The sequence below is a fragment of the Homalodisca vitripennis genome, chromosome 8 (assembly GCF_021130785.1).
Source record: "Homalodisca vitripennis isolate AUS2020 chromosome 8, UT_GWSS_2.1, whole genome shotgun sequence".
NCBI lineage: Eukaryota > Metazoa > Arthropoda > Insecta > Hemiptera > Cicadellidae > Homalodisca > Homalodisca vitripennis.
Window position 1 is genome coordinate 19,179,324 of NC_060214.1, and position 27,141 is coordinate 19,206,464.

Sequence of the window (27,141 nt, forward strand, 5' to 3'; positions counted from 1 at the left end):
TTACCTGTTTAAAAATGGAAAGGGTCATTCTTTTTGTATTCGGACAGTTATTCTTCTGAATTTATATTTTAAAAAACGTGAGAGATATGCAAATATATTTAAAAACAAAAATGTGTTCGTTTCCCATATAACTGTTTTATTTAATTTTTACGAAGCCTGTCACTCTCGGGGTTAATAAATTTTATTTCTTTGTGTCTGTCCCGCTTTTTTGGTTTAATATTACGCTATAAACAACGAAACGTTTTAAAACATATGAAGTTAGAAAGGCGGTTTCTACTGGTATTATTGTTAGAATTAATATACGCTCTTGTTGCGGTTTGATAATTATTTTTATGGCTACTGTACATAATGTAATTTAAATATATTTCGTAGTGTCATTGATAAATGACGAATCGGCTGAAAATCCAGTACTGCCGGCCACGCGACTAACGCCGCTTTTGAGCTAAATACAATAATTATGGTAGTTGCGAAGACTGCCGCTTTTAATATACTTATTTTCTAGAAATACACTTTATGTCATTAATAATTAATATGTTCTCTTTTTAAAATAATGCTGCAGCTTACATAGAATGTCAAAGCAGATAAGTATTAAGATGGTGTACTGTATTATAATACTGGCTATTTATTAAGTATTTTTCATAGTACGTGTATTACATATAATTCTATTTTTTAAGGAGACTGGACTAATTTATGTAATATTCATTTATAGGAGCGATTGCAATGTTAATATTGCATTTGTTTCACCATTCTGTTTTGTTAAAATTTCATATAAGGTTTAACTGTCAGTATATAACGATTTGTAATCCTAAGATATATGCGCGTTGTAAAATTTAAAATAGTTAGCAGGCGACAAGCTTCATTAGAATATTAGTAAATAAAACATAAACATATATTATCATAAATAAATGACATAATTTTCCTCCTGATATGTCTCCCACGTGTTCTATCCGGGCTAACGTGGTTGAACCGTACTAATGCTGCTACTGCTGCAAAAAAAAAAAAAAACATTAAACTGCACATGTATGCATACTTACAGTTACTTTCATCTGTTGTTTTCAAGTAACTCAACTCGCAGAAGTTCAATTCAATCTTTCAGGCAGGTCTTATTTGCTGATGTCACTGTTTCTGTCAATACAAAAAAACTAACACATAAATTCTACTGAAAGCAATTTAAGGTTAGTTAGCTAGTTAATTTTACAAGTTAATTTTATTTTAAGTTTTTCTAAATTCTGTATGAGGTTAATGATTTGTTGTTAAGTGACTCAGTATGAAAAATAAAATTTATCTCTAAGACTAAAATAGGCTTGTGAGTACTATGTTAGGCCTATCAATGGAGAAAAAAACAAGCTAAGTGAGGAAAGGGCTACAGTATAATAAGAAGCCACCACCACAACAAAATCATATTTATGATTAAACTATAAACAAAAATGTTGACTCAAATTACATTATAAAACTATCTATGTTGTGTATCTATAAAATGTAAGAAACAAAACAGTTTAACATTTACTTACTTTTTACCGTTTTTAAGGATATACTATAATTCTATTGTGGTGGTGACCTCTTATTATAATGCAGCCGAGGAGGTGATGCTGGGTTCACAACATTCACTTGAGAATATGAGTAGAAAGATTAGGTCTAGATTTAATTAAAATTTTTTAGATCTTTTTGACGGATAGGGTACGATAAGCAGACCCGGTTTTTTATATCGAAATTGGCAAACGATATTACTTAATCATAACCATCGATCTAATCAATCGATACTGATTAATTATTTTGAACTATTAACTTAAATAATCTATATCAACAGCTGTAAACACTAAAATAATACACGTAGGATAATATTTCGATGTTACATAAGTAATTCTGATCATTAAAAATGGCAGTCAATTTTAGAAAACTACACGACTTTGCTTTTTCGTGGCTTCAACATGTTGGACTCGTACTGAAAAGCCCATTGTGTGAAATTTATGGGAAAGAAACAACTGTAACTGTGAGAGGAGTTAATATGGTCGTCTTCAGTTTTCCTAATTTTGGTTATAATAATTTTTTTGATCACTGTAAATATTAAATTCATATTTTAATTTAAAACATGTGATTGTTATTGAGGGCTATAGGTACTTTTATATCGATTGATAGTCTAGGATTTGAGATGCGAATATTAGGTATCGATGACTATATTCTTTGATATAAAAAACCGGGTCCGCTTATCGTACCGTACCCTTTTTGACTTCTGTTTTTCATCATTTTGGTCAGATTCTGTCTCCATTTAGAAGTTCATGCATTGTTTCTACTTCCATGGTGAAAATTATGTATTGTTTTTCCTTCGTTAATTTGGTCCTGTTATCTATTTTGCAAGTTTTTTGGACATTTTGATGTTGTTTATTCTGAATGGTCACATTTAGTTGCGTGGTAATTTGCAGAAATAGTCATTGTTTAATTCTTTTGTGGTGCTAGTTAGTGGTGTTTTTCTGCATATTTAATGTAAAAGTTAGTGTTGTTAGTGCACTTAAACATATACTACTTATCAGAATCAGAATATAGGTAATTATTGTGACAGAATGGACGGAAAAGACGTATAATTTATTTCACTTCATAATGTGAATTTAAATTGTATGTGTACTTTTACTGTAGTGACCATTGCCCTGCTACGTATGGTTAGGTGAGTTTGTAATATTTTTAGCTCTCAAGCTTGAGTGATCAGCCTTTGGGAATTTTATATAATACTGATCGGTAATATCTCAAGGGATGGTTTTCATTCATTGCCAATAGTGTAGGGCAGTACCGAAGGTGTTGTTGGCCATGCTGATGGCTGATTCCTGTTAGCCCATTCAACTATGAGTGCCTTTTTATAAGATTAAAAATTGTTTCGGTTTTTCAAAAATGTCATTTTTATTTGGTTTTTAGGTAGGGTATGATAAGCGGATCCGGTTTTTTATATCGAAATTGGCAAACGATATTACTTAATCATAACCATCGATATCAATCAATCGATACTAATTAATTATTTTGAACAATTAACTTAAATAATCTATATCAACAGCTGTAAACTCTTTCAAATAATACATGTAATGTAATAGTTCAATTTTATATAACATAAGTAACATATTAAATATGGTAGTCAATTTTAGAAAACTACACGACATTGCTTTTGAAAGATGAAAAGACATGTTTTTCGTGGCTTCAACATGTTGGACTCGTATCGAAAAACCCATTATGTGAAATTTGTGGGAAACAACTGTAACTGTGAGAGGAGCAAATATGGTCAAATTCAGTTTTCCTAATTTTGGTTATAATAATTTGTTTGATTACTGTAAATATTAAATTCGTATTTTAATTTAAAACATATAATTGTTATTGAGGACTATAGATACTTTTATATCGATTGATAGTCTAGGATGTGAGATGCGATATTAGGTATCGATGGTTACATTCTTCGATATAGAAAACCGGGTCCGCTTATCGTACCCTACCCGGTTTTTAAAAAGAATTTTTAATCACTTTCTTAAAACAAATAACAGAAAATAGTGTGAAGTGGCTAAATTAAAGATTTACCAGCCTCCATATGTGCCCTTTTGTAGGTCGGTCTGGTTTTTAACAACCTCCATATGCATTCTTATTTTTTGTGCATTATTCTTTACATAAGCGTTTTTGCTTTCCTCTTGTGTTCAGAAAATTGGTACAATCTCTCTTCTGTTAACGATGATTGTGTATACAATTATAGGAAGTGTTTTTTGTTTAAGCGGAATAGTATTTTTCAATTCTTATGTCATTTAAATGAAGAATGATTATAAAAAATACAGGTAGCTCTTATAATATTTATATAGGCTACTTTTAAAAATCTATTCTCAGTGTGTCAATCAACCATTTGATTGTATTAGGCTTTAACAGTTCTGTTTCCACTACTGTTAATGAGCGAAAAATGTCTCTTGAGATAATACATGTCGGGTAACAATTCAAAAGTTCAGAGGGTCTTATCAAATGTCTCTAGTCATTAATGTGGGCTGTGTCATCACTATACAGTGCTTCCCCCACTCCTGGCAGTCAACTAAAAAAATTTCTTGAAAAAGTACCTATCAGGTAACTGATAACAATTTCAGAGGGTCTGATCATAAATGTTGTTGTTAATCTGTGCGGCACCTTTGATGCTGCTGTAATGTGCACTGCTTATTGTTGAAACATTAAACAGAAAATACACGTGATATTTATTATCTCTCTATATATGAAATATACTTGAAATTCGTCATCATTATTATAGAATTGATATGAAAATCTACTACTGATATAAAAATACATACCAGCAGCCCAAACGTTCCCACCCCTATTAACTTTTGAACAGAAATATAATCAACCAATATCCATGGGGGATCGCTGGTAATTAAAGATTAAAAATCATAATTTTCATGATATATAAAAACTTCAACGTTCTATGCTAAATGGGGAATTAGGAGGTAAATTAAAATTTTTAAATGTGTTTTAAATCTCATTGAGTAACATCTTATTAAAAGAAGAAACATTGTCACTAATCAGAAGCCTTGAACTCAATTTCGGCGTAAAACTAAAGTCTGGAAACTCTTCATCAGCACTGCAGAATCACTTATTCAACTTTTGGTAGATACATAATTCATATTAATTATCTAAACTGTGCTTAGTAACAAACTAATTCTCAAAGTTGTTTATAATGTTCATTGTATATAAATTATTAAAGAGTAGATATTTTATGAAGATTTGTTGAGGTTGTTTCAAAGAGAGTGTTTAAAAAATAAAGTTAAGTATTAGAGACATTTTCCTTGCAGGTATGGGGCAGTTGGAATTAGTTGACACTTTATCAGGACACTCTGGCCGAGTGTGGGATGTGAGTTGGCACCCGAGTGGGACATTGCTGTCATCTTGTGGTGAAGATAAAACCATCCGCCTCTGGGGTCGAGAGGGCACCCGGTGGGCGCTGAAGACTATCTTGACTGACGGCCACCAGAGGACGGTGAGAGAGTCGGCCTGGTCTCCGTGTGGGAACTACCTGGCCTCTGCGAGTTTCGATGCTACCACCGCCATCTGGGACAGGAAGTCCGGGCAGTTGGAATGTATAGCGACGCTTGAGGGTCACGAGAACGAGGTCAAATCAGTATCCTGGTCCAGGTCAGGACAACTACTGGCAACATGCAGTAGGGACAAGTCCGTCTGGGTGTGGGAAGTGGGCGAGGACGATGAGTACGAATGTGCCGCTGTCATAAACGCTCATACCCAAGACGTTAAGAAAGTCTCATGGCACCCCCATGTGGACCTGCTGGCATCTGCCAGCTACGACAACACCATTAAACTGTTCAGAGAAGACCCGGCGGACAATGACTGGTCGTGTGTCGCCACTCTGGCATCACACGAGTCCACCGTTTGGAGTCTTTCTTTCGATCGAAGTGGCAGCAGACTTGTCAGCTGCAGTGATGATAAGACGATCAAGATTTGGAAGGAATATTTGCCCGGTAACTCCGAAGGTGTAGTGACCCCTGGTAACGAGTCTGTGTGGAAATGTGTTTGTACCCTGGCAGGCTATCACGGTAGGACAATCTACGATGTCTGCTGGTGCCACCAGACTGATCTGATAGCGACGGCTTGTGGAGATGACGCCATCAGGATATTCAAGGAAGCTACCGGCTCGGATCCGAATGAACCTATCTTCGATTTGGTTGAAACCGTACACTGCGCTCATTCGCAGGACGTGAATTCCATCCAGTGGAACCCTACTACGCCTGGTGTGTTGGCCTCCGCTAGTGATGATGGACTGGTGAAGATATGGAATTTTAAAGCGTAGCTTCTGTAATACTGTACTAGTAAGTACAGTTTGATATCAAATTTATCCCAATGTTAGGTTAGTTTCTTATGTAAATACACTATATTCATTTAAACATTATTGTGTAGTATCATTGAGGCCTTGCTCACTTCTTCAGCTAGAATAAAACTAAAAATAATTTTTTTAAGGTGACCAAATTGTTATTAAAAAAGGACATAATCAGCATATGGAAGGTTTCTGGATTGGGCGGAGTGAATATTTGTATGTATTTCAAAATAAATACATGTAACTTCAGAATTAGTATTTATTAGGTTTTATAATGAACATTATTGTATTTATTAGTTGCATAAATAACACTCAATATTTATAAAATTAGTTTTTGTCATGAACACACAAAAAGGGGTACTATTCTCTTCTAGCAGCCAACTTTTTAATGTCATTCTTATCTATTACATAGTTATAAAACTGGCAACAATTTATTTTAAAATTATGTTCTACTTGAAAAATATTGGACAGAGTTTCAACTTCCATTTTGTTTCTCTTTTGTCCATTGTATATTCATTAATGAAAATGATCTATCAATGTTGGCATTGTGGATGGAAATGGCATTGCTTGTAAATAATCAAAAATTTGGAATACTGTACATTTCTTTCACAGCTTTTGAAGAAACTTACTCACTTTTCATCATATTCCATTCACTTTTTTTGGGTCATTACAGTCTTAGATTTTGTGGCAAAATCTGCCAAAAGAGCCATTTCATCAAAGAGTAATGAATTATCCAGTTTAATAGTTCTTTTAAATACACAATAATTTCTGTAATATTTTCCCAGCTAGGGATTTCTCCCAACAGCTTTCATTTGAATGTAGAAAATTTTGAGAGCAATACACTCCATTTACTTAAGTATTTAACACGCTTCATAAAAGTCAATGACTTCATTTTTGAACTTCGTTTGAAGAGGCTAAGTGAGGCTAAGATCTGTTCTTCTTAGAACAGATTTGTCACTAAATGACTAAATCTTTTGCTTTTCGAAATCGGTTCAAGTGTACTTTCTAATACATAGATCTTAATAAAACTTTTTCTGCTCCTTAAATTTTTTTATACCATGCTGAAAAGTACTGAGCTGGTTATGAATAAACCACAGGTTCACTTAAAGATCATTGAAAATTGTCATTGAATACTGGAAAATTCAGTGTCTACCGAATTAGAAATCTGTTAGCCTCTCTATGAACGGTGAACACAGAGAAATAAGATACAAGATTTATTATAATTATAAATCTTTTTTTCTTATTTCAGTGTCACAACACAATCTATCAGCTGATGTGCTCACGCAGTTTTGAAGCACATGCTCCGGGCAACCATTAACAACAATTAAATCAAAAACAGAAAAAAATGTTACCGCATTGTGGTTTTTGCATCTGTTGAAATTCTGTAAAATGGAGATGTATTTATTTTGTCAGTGCTATTATTTCAACTGAATAATTAATTTACTAATATGTATTACACTATTTCTTCTTAAGGTGTTTCCTTTAAAATAACCACTAGCTAATCTACATTCAAGGGGAATGTAACATACGTAACTATTCTTCATACAGATAATGTACACAAACTATCAAATTATCACGTTGAAATGTCCAGTTTTTGTGCTGTTGCATAGTTGCGGCTTTTTATTGGCAGTTTAGATGGTACACACATTTTACATGTTGTTTTGTGCAAGAAAAAATATTTTGTTGCAATCCATTCATGAACCTTTATAAAAAATGTCTTTTCTTTCTCCACCAGACGTAGTATGACGTGTTTTCGAGTAAGTACTGTGATATTACTCAAAAACAAAATTATGACTTTTGGAGTGTCTTTAAAAATTACTCTCTGTTGCATTTTAAAAACTACTTTTTAAGGAAACATAACTTGTGAGACATCATTTTTAGCTCTTTCATTTTTTATTTAAACTTTCTTTACTCTACAAAATATTTTATAACAAGTTTGTGTTGAAAGAATGTTTATTTTATTTCTAATTTATATGTATGATTTACTATTCATCATAAAAAAACCTTTAAAATTATTTGGTGTATATGTCCAAATTTAATACCATAAATTTGGTTCTATCAAGACGACGTGGAGATTGATTGACCTACACCCACAATATTAGGATATTTTTTGCATGTTAGATTTTTCCTTGAAATTGACCAATCCCTGATCATGTTAAAAGTATTTGATAGCATTAAAAAGTATTTTTCAAGGAGATATTGTATTATATTCATATTAAACTAACATTAGAGCTTGTTATTTTAAATTCAATAAAAAATGTAATAAATAATTTTTTTTGTGCTAATATTCTTGTTGTATAACATGCATACAAGGAAATTATAAAAGTGCAAAATTTTCCAATGTACGTTTCAAATAAATTATTACAAAATTGTTATGATCACTAAAAATCATCTATAGTTTCCAAGTATATTGTTAACAATTAACCTGAATATTGTGATAACTAATATTTTGTTGTTGTAAGTAACTAAAACACATTCTTTTAGATTGACTGGAATAAAAAAAATACAGATCAAATTATTTTTGGTGTTGTATGTGAAAGAACGGGATTGTATTTTTGTACTTGTCAGAATTGTAATAGTTTGATTATTACAGGTATTTATACAACTGCAATCTGCTTTGTTAGTTTTATTATAAATTATGTCTGACAACTTATAAATGGAACTGATATCTAATGAGATCATAGAATTGTAAGTAGTTGTGGTATAGTGTGGCCTAGATCACATGCTTTTGTTTGAATTTTCAACCCACTCGTGCGGAAGCGTGCTTGGATAATTTCATCTCCAATCTCCATCCAGCTACTTATACTTGTAAAACTGTCCAACCTCACCTCTCCGATCACCTTGGCCTGCTGTTGAATTTCGAACTTCCAGTTACAAGCTCACAACCCCGTAATGCGGGTGAAAAAATAACCTACAACTATAGACTTTTAAATGATGAAATATTAATAGATTGTAAGTATAGGTTAAGTAATATTAACTGGCCATATAATTTTCTCAGTAGCTAATGATCTTGAAAGTGCCTGTTATTCTTTTCTACAGTCTCTGTCATTGAGCCTTGATGAAATGTTGCCCTCTAGTTACTAAAACTATTTCTAGGCCTAAGCGTGCCAAAAACTGGTATACCCCTTTCTTAGGAAAACTTAGCTATTGCTAGATTTAAGCCATCAAAAAAGCAAAAATGATCCTAGCCTGTTACAAAATCATAGGAGAATCAAGAAGTTTTATAAAGAACAGATTGATATTGCAAAAAGGAATGCCAATGATAAATACATACTAGAATCTCGTAACCCTTGCAAAGCGGCTTGGAATGTCATCAATGCTGAAACTGGGCGTAGTTTAAAAAACAATTGTCAGTATAAACTTCCCTTTTCTGCCGATGACTTCAATAACCATTTTGTCAATATATGTAATAATGTAAAATAGTAGTAATGATAATGTAAATACAGCTAGTGCCATAGAGATATTAAAATCAACCCATCAAGAGAGTCCTCAGGTATTGCCTTTTAAAGTGGAGTTATGTTTAACCCTGTTGAATATTCATAACACTGTATGTAGGCTAAGTAACTCTAAGTCTGAAGATGTCTTTGGATTATCCAATTTTGTTTTAAAGAAAGTTACAAAGGAAATTTTGTATCCCTTGACAATTCTTATTAATTGGAATGCTCAGTGTTGGTGTTTATCCTAGATGTTTAAAAACGACTGTAACTGTGCCGATATACAAAAAAAGGCGATAAATTAAATGTTAATAACTACCGACCAATTGCTTTGGTGCCTGTTTGTGTCCCAAGATAATCGAAAGCATTGTTAAATTCCAGGTTGAACATTATTTTGAGCAGAATTGCTTACTCTCATCGGAGCAATTTGGTTTTAGACAAAACCTCTCCACTGTTAAGGCTGTAGAAAACATGGTCTCCTATATTATTAATGGTTTTGAAAACAAAGAAGAGATATGCACTTTATTGTTGGACCTTAGTAAAGCTTTTGACATTGTACCTCACTCAGAACTCATTGAAAAGCTTAACCATTATGGACTCGAGATGTTGAACTATCTCTTTTTAGTTCTTACTTGTCTGATAGGTACCAGTTTGTCAAACTAAGTGGCCAGAACTCTGATCTCAAGAGAGTGACTAGGGGGGTTCCCCAGGGCTCTGTCCTGGGCCCCTTTTTTGTTCGTCGTCTTCATTAATGACCTCCCAAAATTTCTACCAAACAAGAGTATCTTATATGCTGACGACACTACTTTGATGTGTTCTAGTAAACTTCCTGAGCTTAATCTTGTTATGATGGACTATATGAAAGAGAGATCCTACCTTTGGTTTACTGCAAATAGTCTAAGAGTTAATGAGGATAAGTCAGAGGAAATAATATTTAACCTAGGTGTCAACTCTGTAAATAAGTCTGTTAAGTTACTAGGTTCCTCCATCTTGACTCAAGACTTACATGGAGAGCACATACTGATGCCTTGTGTGCTCGTCTATGTAGAGTTTATCTTTTTACTTAAGAAACTTAAATTTTGTACTAGTTGTAATTTAGTTTTAAAGGCTTATTTTGCTCTTTTTCACTCTCACCTTCTGTATAGCACCCTTCTCTGGGGTGGATCTAGTGGTGCTAAAGAGGTTTTCTTGTGCCAAAAGAGGGCTGTGCGTACAATTTTTAATATTAGCTATAGTGACACCTGTAAACCATATTTTATAGAATATGATATACTTACGCTTCCTTCAATTTTTTATCTTACAAATTTTTATCATATGTAAAAGAAAACTTAGAATTATTTAATTTAAGAAGCTCAGTCCACAATCATTATACTAGAAACCAACATTCTATTGATCAGACGTTTGCTAGACTATCTAAAAACACACGGTGCATATCTTTATTTAGGCGTAAAACTCTTTAATAAGTTACCATTAGTTGTAAGAGACATTTCATGTAAAAATTTTAAGAATTCAATGACTAAATGGTTAAAAGAAAAAGCTTTTTATTCTGTAGAAGAATTTTATTCCTGTAGTATAAGTGATGGCATTTTCATGTAAATTTTGCTATGTTGATTTTTATGTGCCATGTGATTTATAAACTGTTTTGTTGTAGGCTATTTTAATTTTAATTTAAACTTAATTTTAAATTTTAATTTTAAATTTTTAATTTATTTATGTGCTCCTATATGTTGTCATATTTATATATTTATTTAGGACCTACTAGTGCTATTCTGACGTTGTCAATACATTGTTATGTGGGGATGACAATAAAGATTCTTGATTCTTGATTCTTGATCACACGACTGAGTATGAGGTGGGTCTGTCATCTGAAACAAACAGGATTGTGCGGACCGAAGTGGACATCTCTGGTGTACGGTATGGCAGCAGTTCGAGCTATGAGCGTAGAGGGGACTGGAGTGCGACTCTCGCGGATCGTAGAGTTCCTGACCTCGTTCGCTCCTCTCTCACTGGCTGAATCGTGGGATAACGTGGGGCTTCTGGTAGAGCCTGCGTCTCCCGTCTTGGTCAAGAAGGTCTTGCTCACTATTGACCTGACCGAAGATGTAATGAAGGAGGCAGTGGACTCCAAGACCAACTTGATCATCGCCTACCATCCTCCTATCTTCCAGCCCTTCAAACGCATCACCTCCGGCAAGTGGAAGGTAATTTTGTTCAGGATATTTAATTCTTTGAATCGCCCTCTCATGTTTAAACCTTTAAATTTCTACTCTTTTAGAGTACTTAGATTATAGAATGCTTCTGTTACATAAGAGGCCACAGAAATATATTATGAGATATGCCTTATCTTCTTCCAGATGATAAATATTTTGTCATATGTTAGTCGTGATATGTAAAATCCTGGCATAACTAAGCATTCTATATATTACCGGATAATTTGAGGCTTTCTTACAGTTTTACAGTAAACGGACCATCCGTCTCAATTTATCCGGGGCAGTGATTTGTCCCATATTAAGATATGTGATGTTTGTTTATTTTCAATTAGACAGTATAATTCCAAAATTGTTCTGTAATTAATTCAATTCACACAACAGATTAATGAATGAAAACAACAAGAATACTCATCCATCAATAACCTCAGGTGGAGATAGTACAGATTCACTCAGATCCTGTCTGTGACCGTAGCACTTTCTATAAGAACCATTGACTTTCTGTATTGATTCTACTCCTTATTCTGTTTGATAAGATCCTTGCACAGGCCAGTGACCTATGAGAACAGCCAGAATAAACTTCAAAGGTGATCAACCTCACCTTTGAAAAAAGAACTGTTTTGGTGATAATAACTGGTGTGTGGAGGTAGCAGTGGAAGGGGAGGGAATAAATTTAATACAAGGAATCTGTACAGATATGGTCAATTCGGAAGAAAAATCCCATAACCTAATCTAACTGACCTCATTCTAACTAATCTAACATTATGAAACTTGTCAATAGAACTTCATGCAGCAACTCTTCCATTGTCACATTAGACATTCTGTAGAATGCCTAGACAAAGTACCTGTAAAATATGCTTTGTTCACTTTTGTTTGTTGATTTTGGATTTATAGGTTTAATTGCTGAGTATGCTATAGAATACGTGGTTTCACAATTTGCAAGTAACATACATAAATGGAGTATTAAAAAAATCTCAGTTTCAAACAAGCAATTGATATAACAAAACTTCAGTTTAATCAATTTCTACTTTGTAAAGTACAAGTAACGACTAATACAGTGGATATACATATTTATATTTTGTAACAATTACAGTTAATTTTAACATAAGATTATTTTCTTTTTACAATTCCTAAACAACAGGTTTGATATACATTGTATAGCCTACCAAGTTTATAGACATACAGCTAAACTTGGATAATACCAACATGTTTAATTCAAAGTTTTGGATAGAATGAACTTTACCCCAGTGTCTTGACACTCTATTTCAACAATGTAGGAGTTCTCCACTCCACGTGTAAGGATTGTCTGAGGTTGTTTGCAAAGTTACAAATCTATAGCTCATTTCATTCTCAAGATGTCCTATGGAGAGACATACAGTAAAATTTCCATCTCCCCAGTAGACAAGAAAAATTGTGTAAGCCTACTAAGTGACAGGTTTCAATGACGCTGAGCTAAATTCCACTTTTTATTCATGCACCACCATCTAACTCTCTCTTGTCTATGTAATAATGAAGTTTCGAGCTATATTCATATTTTATGTTTAGTAAGTTGGGTTTCATGGCAGTGTATAATTAAATTTGACATACCAAGTCACCAAAAGATGATGTTGGGTTAGTTAAGCTGCATGAATAGTGAATAATGAATACTTTAGTGTTATCAACACTTTACAGTTCGCTAATATGTCACATATGATTGTTCACAGTTGGCTTACAAATTTATTTATTCTTAAATTTTCTCATTACCATCATGGTTACCCTTAAGACCTATGTAAAAACTATTAATTAAATGAGAAATTGTTTTGAGTTTTTCTTATATGACATTGTCACGGAGATTAGTTTATATGAACAATTTAAGCTCGATCAAGAAATAAAAAGTGGTTCAATTTAAGCAACGTATATTTGCGTCATGATGATGTACACACAGATAAAGTTTCGAAGCTAAAAGCAGGAATAAAAAAAACTTGATTTGTAGATGACTTGTACATTGTAGATGAATACAAAGTAGTAAATTTGCAGCTTTCTATAATTTATAGGATGGTTTAATTTTCGTTTCATGTACTATAGTTCTATTATAAACACAGTGTTTGTTTGCAAATACTGATGTAATTTAGGAAGGAGATAAATTTTAATTGACGTTTGACAGGAGAGGCTGCTTGCCACATGTCTGGAGAACAAGATGGCTGTCTACTCCCCCCACACTACCTGGGACGCAGTTACTGGTGGACTATCAGACTGGCTGGCGAGCCCATTCGGTAAGTGTCCTGACTGCCATAAAATCTCCAAATCACACCGCATTGAAAAATTGGTAACACAATTAGTTGAGATATTTTCTGCCATCTTCAGTTTTAGTTTACAATATTTTAGCTTAAAGAAAAGAGATGCAGATTCAGATTTGGTATTCTTGAGTATTGGAGTACCACGTGTTAGGACTAGTAACGTAAACGTTTAGAGTAACAAATACGTTTGGAGGAAGAAATGCGTTTGGAATAACAAATATGTTTATAGTAACAAATACGTTTAAAGTAAAAAATATGTTTGGAATAACAAATATGTTTATAGTAACAAATACGTTTGGAATAACAAATATGTTTATAGTAACAAATACGTTTAAAGTAAAAAAATACGTTTGGAATAACAAATATGTTTATAGTAACAAATACGTTTAAAGTAAAAAATACGTTTAGAATAACAAATATGTTTATAGTAACAAATACGTTTAAAGTAAAAAATACGTTTGGAATAACAAATATGTTTATAGTAACAAATACGTTTAAAGTAAAAAATACGTTTGGAATAGCAAATATGTTTATAGTAAAAAATACGTTTGGAATAACAAATTGTTTATAGTAACAAATACGTTTAAAGTAAAAAATACGTTTGGAATAACAAATATGTTTATAGTAACAAATATTCGTTTTAAAGTAAAAAATACGTTTGGAAGTAACAAATACGTTTATAGTAACAAATACGTTTATAGTAACAAATACGTTTAAAGTAAAAAATACGTTTGGAATAACAAATATGTTTATAGTAACAAATTCGTTTAAAGTAAAAAATACGTTTGGAATAACAAATATGTTTATAGTAACAAATACGTTTATAGTAACAAATACGTTTAAAGTAAAAAATACGTTTGGAATAACAAATATGTTTATAGTAACAAATACGTTTGGAATAACAAATATGTTTATAGTAACAAATACGTTTGGAATAACAAATATGTTTATAGTAACAAATACGTTTAAAGTAAAAAATACGTTTGGAGTAACAAATATGTTTATAGTAACAAATATGTTTGGAGTAATAAATATATTTGGAGTAATAGAAACAGTTGGAGTAACAAAAACGTTAGGCTATCTGTAGTAAATGTTTTTCATGATTGGATAATTTAGACTTAGCAACGTATGGAATAGTTTTAGGTGGATGAGCCCAATTTAGATTTACTATCCCTATTAAAATGAAGTACATGCCAAGTGTCAAGAGTCAAGAAGCTTTATTGTCATTAAATACAAAATTGTATAATAGACATAGTCATAAACATAGTAAGCATGTACTATAATACTAATATAAACTAGACTACACTAAAATGTTTTCCTTTAAATTATTAACAAATTTGTGGTCTGAAGAAAAACATTAATCTAGTGGTAGAAATTAAAATTTTATCAAATAAAATATACAAGAGGAAGATAAAACAACTTAGTACTATCAGTATGACTAGAAAGCTTCAACGTTTACACTTAAAATTTAAACAATTAAAATGATCACTTAAACAATACTAATAAATAACAAAACAAATTTACAGACAGATAATAAAAGAAATTTAAAAACAACAAAGTTTACAGTTAAAATGTTAAGGTACTTGTATTACAGGCAAAGAAGTCATCAACAGTGTATAAGGGAGTTATCTTAAACCAATTCTTAAGAACAATTTTAAATTTATTAATAGTTGTTGTCCATGCACTTTTTTAAAATTTCTCAAGTCTTACAGGAATTAAATTCAACATATGTTTGGCCCTTGTGTTGTAGTTATGAATGTTATAACGCATCTCATACTCATTCAGATTTCCTTTAACTTTAACTAAACAATAACATATATACATAGATGGTACAGTCATTATTAAAAACTTTAAAAATTGGTCTACAAGATGATTTTGCCCTTGACATTCTTGATCAACCGTAAAGCTTGCTTCTGCCACAGGAAAACTCTCTGGGCTCCACTACTGTTGCCCCACAGAACTATTCCATATGACAGAAGTGAGTGAAAAAAGGCAAAATATGATGTTAATAACATATATCTATTTACACATAAACTTAAGCTACGCAATAAATAAGTAACCCTAGATAACTTTGTACATAAACTACTTGTGTGAGTATCCTAACTAAGCCTGTCATCCAAATGAACCCCCAACAACTTAACTGAGCTATTTATATTTGTTACAGCAGAGCTTAAACTAAAATAAATATTTTCAGTTTTATTAGTGTTTATATTTAAATAATTTGCCCTAAACCATTCAGTGTGATGTTTTCTGTTTAGTGTTACGTTTCTCTTAAGGTCCATAGTTTTTATTTGACTAGCAGCCTGTACAATGTCGGTATTTATACCATTATCTAGTGTTTTTATGAAGGAGTTACTGGTAGGACTAAATGGTATGCCAGGAAATATTACAATAGCTGTGTCAGTCAAGTCGACAGAGTGTGATATATCCAACTCATTACAGTGGTTTTTGTTTTAATCAGATAAATCGTTGGTTTCTGCCATAACAATCACATAGTCTGTATGAATTAAATTATCTGTTAGTTGCTGCAAGCTTTTGGTGACATCCTGAAGCTTGGTGTTTGGCCTGATAATGAAGGTTAATTTGAAATGGCCTGGAGTCCTTCCTGTACAATAACAGAACCTTGGTGTCCGTTACTATCTGCTGTCAACAGCATTTTCCTGCTCTCCCTCAGCCTGCAATTTTACACTCTTCCTTTTCTTATGTGGTAGCATATTTCTTGTTTTCTTTCCTGGTCTAGTTCTTTAAGGGTTGTCCTCCAGTGCTGAGTTTGAGTATTCATCACTATTGCTGCTATAAAGATCTGCCTCATGTGAGAGGCAGGCATGCTGATTTTTACACAGTTTGCCCTGATTCACTAGCTAAAGTTTCTTTCTTCCTATTGGCTATCTTTCTGCGTATCTTGTAGTTGATTTTGTTTACTGAATAATTAATTCAGTAAATTAATTGCGAAACTTTATAGCATATTATAAAAAACATTTATTCAATTCACTTTCGCCTAATAACATGTTTATTTTGTAGCACGTATACTAGATTTAAATATTTCTTCATATATTCTATACTTGTACATTCTGGTAAACTAAGATAGAAAGAAAACTTAAAGTTTTTATAGCAAGCAGAAGATAATCTGTTGCCGACAACATATAAATTATGCAGTTGTGTGTTGTGTGAGCTTTGAGACATTTTGTCCAATGCTTGCTCTAGATTTGTTGTACCCATTAAATCGTAGTAAAAGGACTTCTACAGTATAATATGAGGCTCCAGTGTGATCCACTCTCTAATGTACTGGTTATGTTTATCCCTTTTAGCGCCAACCATATTGGGCAGGTCGCGTCATATAACGCCAGATTTACTGGTGCGAGTTGTCCCGGTGCCGCGGCATAGCCACTGGGTATGTCACAGTAACAGCAGAGCAATTTTACGAATTATGACACACATAGATATAAATTGTTCTCATTTCGCTAACTTTTATGATAAACTAATGATCTTGGTCTCACTTTGATGTTGTTATATATTGGAGAACAATGACATGTATTGGAATTTATGAAATTTTGATATGTTAAAATTATATACCTTTAAAAGTTAGATACTTATTTCATGTTTTTGTTGTAAATTAAGAGCTTAATGAATGTCTGAAAAAATATTTACTCTGTATTATAGTGTAATATATTTAATTGAGAAAGATCTGTGAAAATTTGGTAAAATAATACTAACAATTTACAGATTTATGTATTTATTAGTAAACAAAGTACAAAACTGTCTTTTACCATAAAAAAGCATCTGTTCGATCAAACATTTTAGTGTGTATTGTTATTTTCTTTGAATATTATATGAATGTCTATACAATGCTACTTGCTATAGTACATTTTACATAAAATGCATAAATCAGTACTAATTTTATTGATATTAGTTTAATAAATAGTTGTGTACTGCATGAAAATGTTGAGAGCCTAAATAAAGGCTCTTGGCTCTTAACGGCCGAACTTGTCCAAGCCTATATACAGACTCTTGGCGGTTCACCACCAACCTAGCTTGGCCTAAATAAAGGCTCTTGGTGTTTTAAATGATAACAAAAATGGGTTAAAACAAAATAATAGGCCATCACCATGTGGTATCCTGTTACAGAATTCGAAGGTGTTGAGCCGCTGGTACCTTCGCTGGGAGTTCTGACTAGGCCAGAGTTCTCACACCATGTGACAGTGTTCTGTCCATTAGAGCTCAGAGACAGGTGTCAGGAAGTCATCAGTCGTAGCCACGCAGAGGTTGTCAGGTGATATGTCTTACCTTACAGTTATAATATTTAATATTGCAGGCTTTTTATGAATGGGCTCAATCTTAATTTTTTTTTTTTTTTGAATTTTTTTTTTTTGAATTTTGAGTTGAATAAAATTTTATTCTAATTGTACAAATAATAAAAAAAAATCTTTTATTCATATTCATTGTATTCTTATTTCTATTTTTAATATCATTATTTAACAGATTAAAGTGATGTTATTCTATAATTACAATTACAGTATATACATTTACTTTTTTAATACTGCTGTTTAGTTGTGCTACATGTATTGTTACTTTGCTAACAAAGTCTTTTGTAAGAGGATTTTTATCTAATGACAAATAAAGAATCTTGAACATGTAGTCATTAATATAAACGTAACAACTTCCTATTCTGCCAGGAGTCCTACAAGGGTCTGTACTAGGCCCAGTTTTCTTTATCCTATTTGTCAATGATTTCCCAACACACAATCAAGATCATAATACATCAGGTATAATGAATGCAGACAACACTACATTCTTGATGAGGAACCGCACTGCAGGAATTTGTGCAGCTGCTAAATTGACACTAATCAAGGCTTTAAATTTTTGCAGTTGCAGATTTAATGACCTGGCTATAAAGCCGCAAAAAATAGTGCATGTTAATTTCATTAAGACAAGAGACAATATCCTCATCTTTACCAATGCAACAGTAGAAAACAATGTAAAATTTCTCTGAGTCATTCTGGATACCAACTTAACCTGGACCGAGCAAGTGAACAGTGTTGTAAAACTGGCATCTGGTATGTATGTAGTATGTTGCATTAACTGAATCAGTAATTTGGAATCAGCCAAAACAGCATTAGTAGAAATCCATATAAGGTATGGACACTCCCGTATGGGGTGCTTCCTCATTATCCTACAGAACAAGCTATTGGAGTCCTGGCCAACTTAGAACCAAGGCAAAGCTGCGGAGATGCCTTCCCAACATTCTAGATGTTTACTGTCATTGATCTATACATCCATGAATTTACTGCGTATGCATCAGAAGAACCTCCAACTGGAAAGGACCCTCATCATTACAACACACGCTGTGCAACAAGCTACACTTTATCCATACACCGTTCAACACTTTTTTTAGTAGAAACCAACTTAAATTAGACGGCAATTATGGAACCATCTACCACAACCACTTAAGGGAAGTGCTTTTAAAAAGACACTCCATAATCTTATTGTTCTACAGCCATACCACACCATCAACAAATTCCTGAACAAAGAGTCTAATTGGACTACAAATTAATATACAAAAAGGTTTATGTAATTGCTTGACTCTGTTGCTGTTCTAGATGAATATGCTAATAAAGATGTTTGTCTATTGTCTATAATTTTGTGTGTGTATATATATATATATATATATATATATATATATATATATATAAAGTTATATGCAATAATTTAAGAAATGTTGACATAGAATGTTACAAAGTAACACTCCTGTTTGATGTTACAGTACGGCAGAGCTAAAGACTATGGTGAAGTTCTCGTTGGAGGCTAAGAAGCAGTTTCTGCTAGAACTGGAGTCTGGACTGAACGAGACCAACTGTTACTACAGCATTTATGAGAGGGGCCCTGTGAGTTGTCTTAGCGTTTCATTACATGTGATTCCTTACATAACCTTCTTAAGTTGTAATAAGTAGATACCAGTGTACTTAGCACTGGAGGCAGTTCTATCTTTTCTTAACTAGTCCAGAACCGTTCATTTATGAGAGGGGCCCTGTGAGTTGTCTTAGCGTTTCATTACATGTGATTCCTTACATAACCTTCTTAAGTTGTAATAAGTAGATACCAGTGTACTTAGCACTGGAGGCAGTTCTATCTTTTCTTAACTAGTCCAGAACCGTTCATTTATGAGAGGGGCCCTGTGAGTTGTCTTAGCGTTTCATTACATGTGATTCCTTACATAACCTTCTTAAGTTGTAATAAGTAGATACCAGTGTACTTAGCACTGGAGGCAGTTCTATCTTTTCCTTAACTAGTCCAGAACCGTTCATTTATGAGAGGGGCCCTGTGAGTTGTCTTAGCGTTTCATTACATGTGATTCCTTACATAACCTTCTTAAGTTGTAATAAGTAGATACCAGTGTACTTAGCACTGGAGGCAGTTCTATCTTTCCTTAACTAGTCCAGAACCGTTCATTTATGAGAGGGGCCCTGTGAGTTGTCTTAGCGTTTCATTACATGTGATTCCTTACATAACCTTCTTAAGTTGTAATAAGTAGATACCAGTGTACTTAGCACTGGAGGCAGTTCTATCTTTTCTTAACTAGTCCAGAACCGTTCATTTATGAGAGGGGCCCTGTGAGTTGTCTTAGCGTTTCATTACATGTGATTCCTTACATAACCTTCTTAAGTTGTAATAAGTAGATACCAGTGTACTTAGCACTGGAGGCAGTTCTATCTTTTCTTAACTAGTCCAGAACCGTTCATTTATGAGAGGGGCCCTGTGAGTTGTCTTAGCGTTTCATTACATGTGATTCCTTACATAACCTTCTTAAGTTGTAATAAGTAGATACCAGTGTACTTAGCACTGGAGGCAGTTCTATCTTTCTTAACTAGTCCAGAACCGTTCATTTATGAGAGGGGCCCTGTGAGTTGTCTTAGCGTTTCATTACATGTGATTCCTTACATAACCTTCTTAAGTTGTAATAAGTAGATACCAGTGTACTTAGCACTGGAGGCAGTTCTATCTTTTCTTAACTAGTCCAGAACCGTTCATTTATGAGAGGGGCCCTGTGAGTTGTCTTAGCGTTTCATTACATGTGATTCCTTACATAACCTTCTTAAGTTGTAATAAGTAGATACCAGTGTACTTAGCACTGGAGGCAGTTCTATCTTTCCTTAACTAGTCCAGAACCGTTCATTTATGAGAGGGGCCCTGTGAGTTGTCTTAGCGTTTCATTACATGTGATTCCTTACATAACCTTCTTAAGTTGTAATAAGTAGATACCAGTGTACTTAGCACTGGAGGCAGTTCTATCTTTTCTTAACTAGTCCAGAACCGTTCATTTATGAGAGGGGCCCTGTGAGTTGTCTTAGCGTTTCATTACATGTGATTCCTTACATAACCTTCTTAAGTTGTAATAAGTAGATACCAGTGTACTTAGCACTGGAGGCAGTTCTATCTTTTCTTAACTAGTCCAGAACCGTTCATTTATGAGAGGGGCCCTGTGAGTTGTCTTAGCGTTTCATTACATGTGATTCCTTACATAACCTTCTTAAGTTGTAATAAGTAGATACCAGTGTACTTAGCACTGGAGGCAGTTCTATCTTTCCTTAACTAGTCCAGAACCGTTCATTTATGAGAGGGGCCCTGTGAGTTGTCTTAGCGTTTCATTACATGTGATTCCTTACATAACCTTCTTAAGTTGTAATAAGTAGATACCAGTGTACTTAGCACTGGAGGCAGTTCTATCTTTCCTTAACTAGTCCAGAACCGTTCATTTAATCATTAACAGTATCAGAATGGAGAGCTCTAAGAAGTGCTTTTCTCATCGCCCCCTGCCTTGCTCCGTGATATATTCTCCATTGTTTCTTCTGTTTAGCCATATAAAGAGCCTGTGGGATCCTCAATGAAAAGGTGCATTTTGTGCTATGTTCCCGGAAATGGCTTTGACTGTTGAATAATCCAACCGCACTCCTAGTTACTCCTTGATTAATGAAAGAAGATTTAAAAAATGCAATACTAGGGCTTTTGATCAGAGATTCCCCAACGTGTTGGCTAAAGAAAACTTGTCAGTTTACAGAGTTCGATTTTATCTTTTTCTTTGAAAATTTATTATTTTATATATATATATTATTAAACAGATTTTATACTAATCCAATTTTAACATATTGAGGATGATTTTAATTATAAATAAGGTACTGTCCACTAAAAGTCATTTTGTAATATAACAATGTTGTAATCGTGTTTTTTTGTTTGTTTTTGTCATCTCAAAAAAATTCACCCTTAAACTAATTTTCAATGGTAAATTTTAATGATGGTCTAATTGAATTAAATATGTTTTAAAAATTAATTTTATTTTCCCCAAACACAAAAAAAAACATTATTGACATACCTTGACCAAATTTTAGGTTTATTATTCCAATTTTCAAAGGTAATGTCTTCAAAGTGCTCCATAAATATTTTACTAATTATTGGGCTGAGAACACCACGTGTAGGTAAATCTGAAACTTGATCGTAAAATTTGTCTTGTATCTGAAAGTAGTTTTGGCTAATACATACATCAAGTACAGTCCATCACACAGTAAATAGATAAGGTTGTTTTCATACTGAAGCTGTTATCGTTAGTAAGTATATGTCTAATCAAGCATAAGCTTCATGGACTAGTACACTTGTGAACAGACTATTCACGTTATAGTTGACCATACTACTATTGTCATCAATATTCATATTTTTTATTGTGTTGGAAAAATCTTCTTAGTGTAAGATTTGGCCTGTGCAACAATGGATGAATAATAGGTAAAAAAATTGATAACTTAGATACAGGAGAGTCAATGAATACCACTACCATCAAGAATACAATACAAAAAATGAGTGAATTGATGGGACTTTGACCATTCTGAAACTTGTGACGCCAGTCACAAATGCTTTGCAGATTATAATTGACAATGTCTGCTTCAGTTTTAGGATATTGTTCTTGAAAAAGCATGACTACAAGTACATCATCTGGATATAATATTGCTATGTCTTGATATGGTGCTAAGACCGTGTTATCTCAGTTGTAATCAGTACAAGTAAGGCCCACACGTGTTGCAGATTCCTCCCAGAGGCTGTGGCACCGGAAGGTTTGGGAAGCTGAAATCTCAAATCACACTCTCAGAGGCAGTTGAGAAAGTGAAAGCCTTGGTTGGGATGTCTCAAATACGCATAGCCTTACAAAGAGGAAAAAACACTTGGTATGTTAGATAATTAGACTTGAAGTGCATTATGTTTAAATGTCTGGTTTCTCTATTATCCTCTTATAGGTATATGTAATGTTAACACATTCATTGACAAGTCTATTGTCTCCAAAATGTTGGATGGGGAAAGGCAAGGAATTTCAGATTGAATAAAATTTAATACAAGTCTTTCTTGAGGAAAATTTACATTCAGAGCCAAAGTACAATGTTTAATTTCCAAAATGTGTCATTCTTATATGATTTTATCTTAACAAATCATTTAGTTAAGATAAAATTGTGGGTGATATTAAACTCCATAGTTTAAGTTTTTAAAAGGAAAATTATGTACGGAGTCACCCTTGTATTTTCCAAACTCAGAAGGGTTAAGTGAGCATCAATGCTATAACCTGTAGAAAACATAAGTATTTTTCTCAAAATCTCAAATGAAAAATAAATAAACTGTTGTAAAATAATGTATATATATCATATACACAGTTTGTTTTATAATTTGTTTAAATTTTGTTGTTCTTTTTTTATAAGTTTGTCAATTATTTGATGTGTAATTTATACCTGTCAAGTATTTAATAATTTTCTTTTCATTCCCAAAACCATTGGACTCATTGGCAAACTTAGTATCTGTGAATTATTGCAATGAAATGCATCCACCTTATGTTGTCGAATTGTCTAATGTTTCGGCTGATTTCCTTCAGTAGAAGGCTTCGCCAGTAGATGAGTTATTTTGATTTCTCCTACTGTGTTTGTATCTTCCACTGAGAACATTTTTGTTGTATTCTAGAATAATTTCCAAGCCAGAATCTTCATTTATATCAGTTGATAAACCATAATTTATTCAATCCATCAACATGGTTTCATGTGTATGTCTTGATCAGCAAACTCAAGCACTGCAGTGGTTTTACATAAACACAACATCCTTGTGCTAACCATTCCTCTGCAACAGTGGAACTATTTTAATCATAAAGGATAAATCATTCTATTGTTTTGTCACTACATCAGTGTTTTGTTTGTGTATTCAGTTTGTTGTTTTACAAAATAGATTATAAATTTTTATTTCTATCAGCAGTTTGTTTCAACATTATAGAACATAATATTTGCTACTGTTTAGAATTGTTTAGGTTTACATTGTATTCATTGTAGTGCTAAAATATCAATGTTTTTGTCAATACAGATTATAGTGTCAGTATAAATGTACAATGAGTGCAATATAGTGTGTCACAACAGTCGTAGTTTGGTGGGCTTTGTAGGCCTAACCTTATTATGAAAGTATATGTTCTTATTTCCTATCATGTTACAATTATAAAATAACAGTAATGTAATAAGTGTTTCTATTATTTTATACAGTTATTTCTTTCAATATATTTTTAAAGAAACCTTGCAAAACGGCAAGTAGCTGATTTACGATGTCAGTGACGGTACACTGAATAACTCCCACAGCTGGGAATAGACGGGTTTGTGAAAAGTCCCGTGTTGAAGCGTTAATTCACCAGTACCCACAAAATGTGGTGAGTATTCCTCCACCCAGTGGTGAACCCAGAGAGGGAGAAACGGGTGATCATCCCTCCCCTGGGACATGTGTAATGAATTATGTCAAAGAATTTACATTAAACAATAGTTTAATAATTGTGTTTAATCCTCAGAAAGACTGATATCAGAGAACATTAGTAATAATGCAAGAAATATGTTCACTCAGTACAGTGAGTACCTGCCGTCCTACGGAGAATTTTATCTGTATTATCTAATTTCTGTGAATGGCTAAGGAAAATGGTTGATAACACTGAATCTCCCCTCTCTTCAAGAACTGCTAGAATACACAAAAAAAAGCTTTGTGATCTAGCAGTCATGATTGTTTTCACTTTTTCTTTTAAGTGTGTTTAAAACAACGGTAGTTATGTATATTTAGGCTTTTATGAGGGACGGTTTTGTTAACTTTTTCAAAAGTTGGGGAGTATTCCAAACCCCTGATTCTCCCCCCCATTCAAAACAAGCCTAGCCGCCACTGCCTGAACCCACCATCTCATGGGAGACTGATAACAATAAATCTCTGTTAGGCTGTAACATACACAGAGATGATCGTGATCCTATCATCTGTAGCTGTTTTACAATTGCTTTGATTATACTCTTAAGTACTGGTTTAACATAAATAGGGTAGTTTGTGGTGTGAGATGTGAACTCCAGTTCAGTCTCTGTTACAATTGTTACGTTACAGATTCACCGGTGCGTTCGGTCGCGTTGGTGGCTGGGTCGGGAGCCTCCGTTCTGCGCGGCGTACGGGCCGACCTGTACGTGACAGGAGAGATGTTACACCACGACATACTTGAGGCCAACCACTCAGGAGCGAGCGTGATACTTATCAACCATTCGGACAGTGAGCGGGGCTATCTCTCGCAGTTTGCGCCGCGCCTGGCTGACCACTTTGGTGATGGCATCGGAGTATCCGTAGCGACCAGCGACAGAGACCCCATCGTCATTGTGTAACCATTTTGTTTGTGGAATGAAGGGAGTTTGTAACAGAAGATTGGGAAACGAAGTGAACTTAACAATAGAAGCAAGATAGCTAATAGGTGCAAAATTTATCAACGGCTGTTACATTTATTTAACAATAACGTATTTTGTCTAAACTTTTATCATAAAGTGCTATTTAAAACATTGTTGATTATAATTGAATGGTCATGGTAAGATCAAGTGAAACTTTTTACAATTTTTGTTGAGAGTGCTTTTTATGTTCGACACAATTACAAAATATATATACGTGTAGTATTTTTATGGTGATTATGTCAACCAATTTTTGAGATAATTAAAATGAAAACTAAATTATTGATGTTGTTTATGACACCCATGTATTTGGTCTCTGATTGCACATTGGTGGGGGGGGGGGGGTTACTACTGAATTACTTGACCAGTTCTTGTTGTGTGCTAACCAGCACACTGTGTATGTTACTCATTCGTAATCCAATTTTGGAGCAAAGATTTGTACTTTCTTAATGTCTGAAACATCTAATAATAACATCCAACTTTGGAACTGGAATGGATAAAAGTATAAAACATCTTCTTTTAGTAAAATATAGTCAAATAATTTTAAATTTAATTTGTTATAGCTATTGTTTTCTCTGCTATCAATGAAATACACCTAAGTAAAACAAACAATGATGTTTCCCCATCACTGCCTCTCTCACCATTACCCAAAACAATTTACAATCAACTTGTATCCGTAATGTTCAGGGACTTGCTAAACTAGTACAGTACTGTATTTTACTTAATACAATTTTTTCACCAGAACCAAATCAGATTGATTTATGGTCCACATTTTGAAGTCAGATTTATTAACAGACTACATTATTAGAAAATTGCAATTTCTTAACACCAGTGTTGATTATTTAAGACGTTTTCCAAAAATCGTATTTTAAAATATTTAAATACAGATTTTCTAATTTTGGTGGATATCTATGTAGTATGTACAATTTTTTTACATTACTGTTGTATGGTGCATGTTTCCTCATATGAGATGCTTTGCAGAAAAATATTTTTGGCACTAGTTTATAAGGCAGCTGTTATTATTTAAAGTTATTATTATAAACTTGACAGACATGGTAATCATTTTTGGATTACTAGTTTTATCATTGACCAACACTACAAATTTTCTGCAGCTGGTAATAAAAACAACGTTCATACAAACACAAGTTCATATTTTCTATGTGTATATTTGTGCAGTGGAGTGTCTTCTGCGTCAATGTGTGGGCATCAGTTCAAAGGAAAACAAAGACAATTGCTAATGTTTGTTTATTTTGCAATTATTGTTGTTGTATAAATATTTCCTATATAATATTATATTTATACCTTAATGTTTTTTATAATGACTAAGAATAGTTTGATAGTTTTTAATATTGGACAGTTCTTAAATAACTATTTCTCTGCACCTTGGCAAATTCCTTAAAATAAAGTGATATTCTTGGATTAATTTTTATGTTATCAAGTGGCTAAAACAAAAATTGGATTGGAGACAATTTAGTCAAAATCATAATAGACTGAAATGAGCTATTAGGAATCGTAATTGGTGAATCAGGAATTGATTTTTCAAGATTTGGAATCTGATGTGAGAATTGAAAATTCTTGATTTGCTCATTGCTACGTTTAAGATACCCAGCCATCGGATTCTGTCTTTTCAGAAATTTACACAATGAAAATATAAAAGTG

General features: G+C 33.2%; 2 protein-coding genes across 2 annotated transcripts; both read left to right on the forward strand.

Moving 5' to 3' along the window:
• The first annotated feature begins 1,033 nt into the window (after positions 1 to 1,033).
• On the forward strand, positions 1,034 to 5,902 carry LOC124367388 (probable cytosolic iron-sulfur protein assembly protein Ciao1). The gene is made up of 2 exons (XM_046824165.1): positions 1,034 to 1,175; positions 4,794 to 5,902. The coding sequence occupies exon 2, from the start codon at positions 4,796 to 4,798 to the stop codon at positions 5,801 to 5,803; it is 1,008 nt and encodes a 335-aa protein (XP_046680121.1). The 5' UTR covers positions 1,034 to 1,175; positions 4,794 to 4,795; the 3' UTR covers positions 5,804 to 5,902.
• Positions 1,049 to 25,761, forward strand: LOC124367390 (NIF3-like protein 1). Its single transcript, XM_046824167.1, has 7 exons — positions 1,049 to 1,176; positions 11,016 to 11,462; positions 13,612 to 13,720; positions 17,870 to 18,014; positions 19,506 to 19,626; positions 22,811 to 22,940; positions 25,148 to 25,761. The coding sequence occupies exons 2-7, from the start codon at positions 11,109 to 11,111 to the stop codon at positions 25,423 to 25,425; spliced, it is 1,137 nt and encodes a 378-aa protein (XP_046680123.1). The 5' UTR covers positions 1,049 to 1,176; positions 11,016 to 11,108; the 3' UTR covers positions 25,426 to 25,761.
• The last annotated feature ends 1,380 nt before the right edge of the window (positions 25,762 to 27,141 follow it).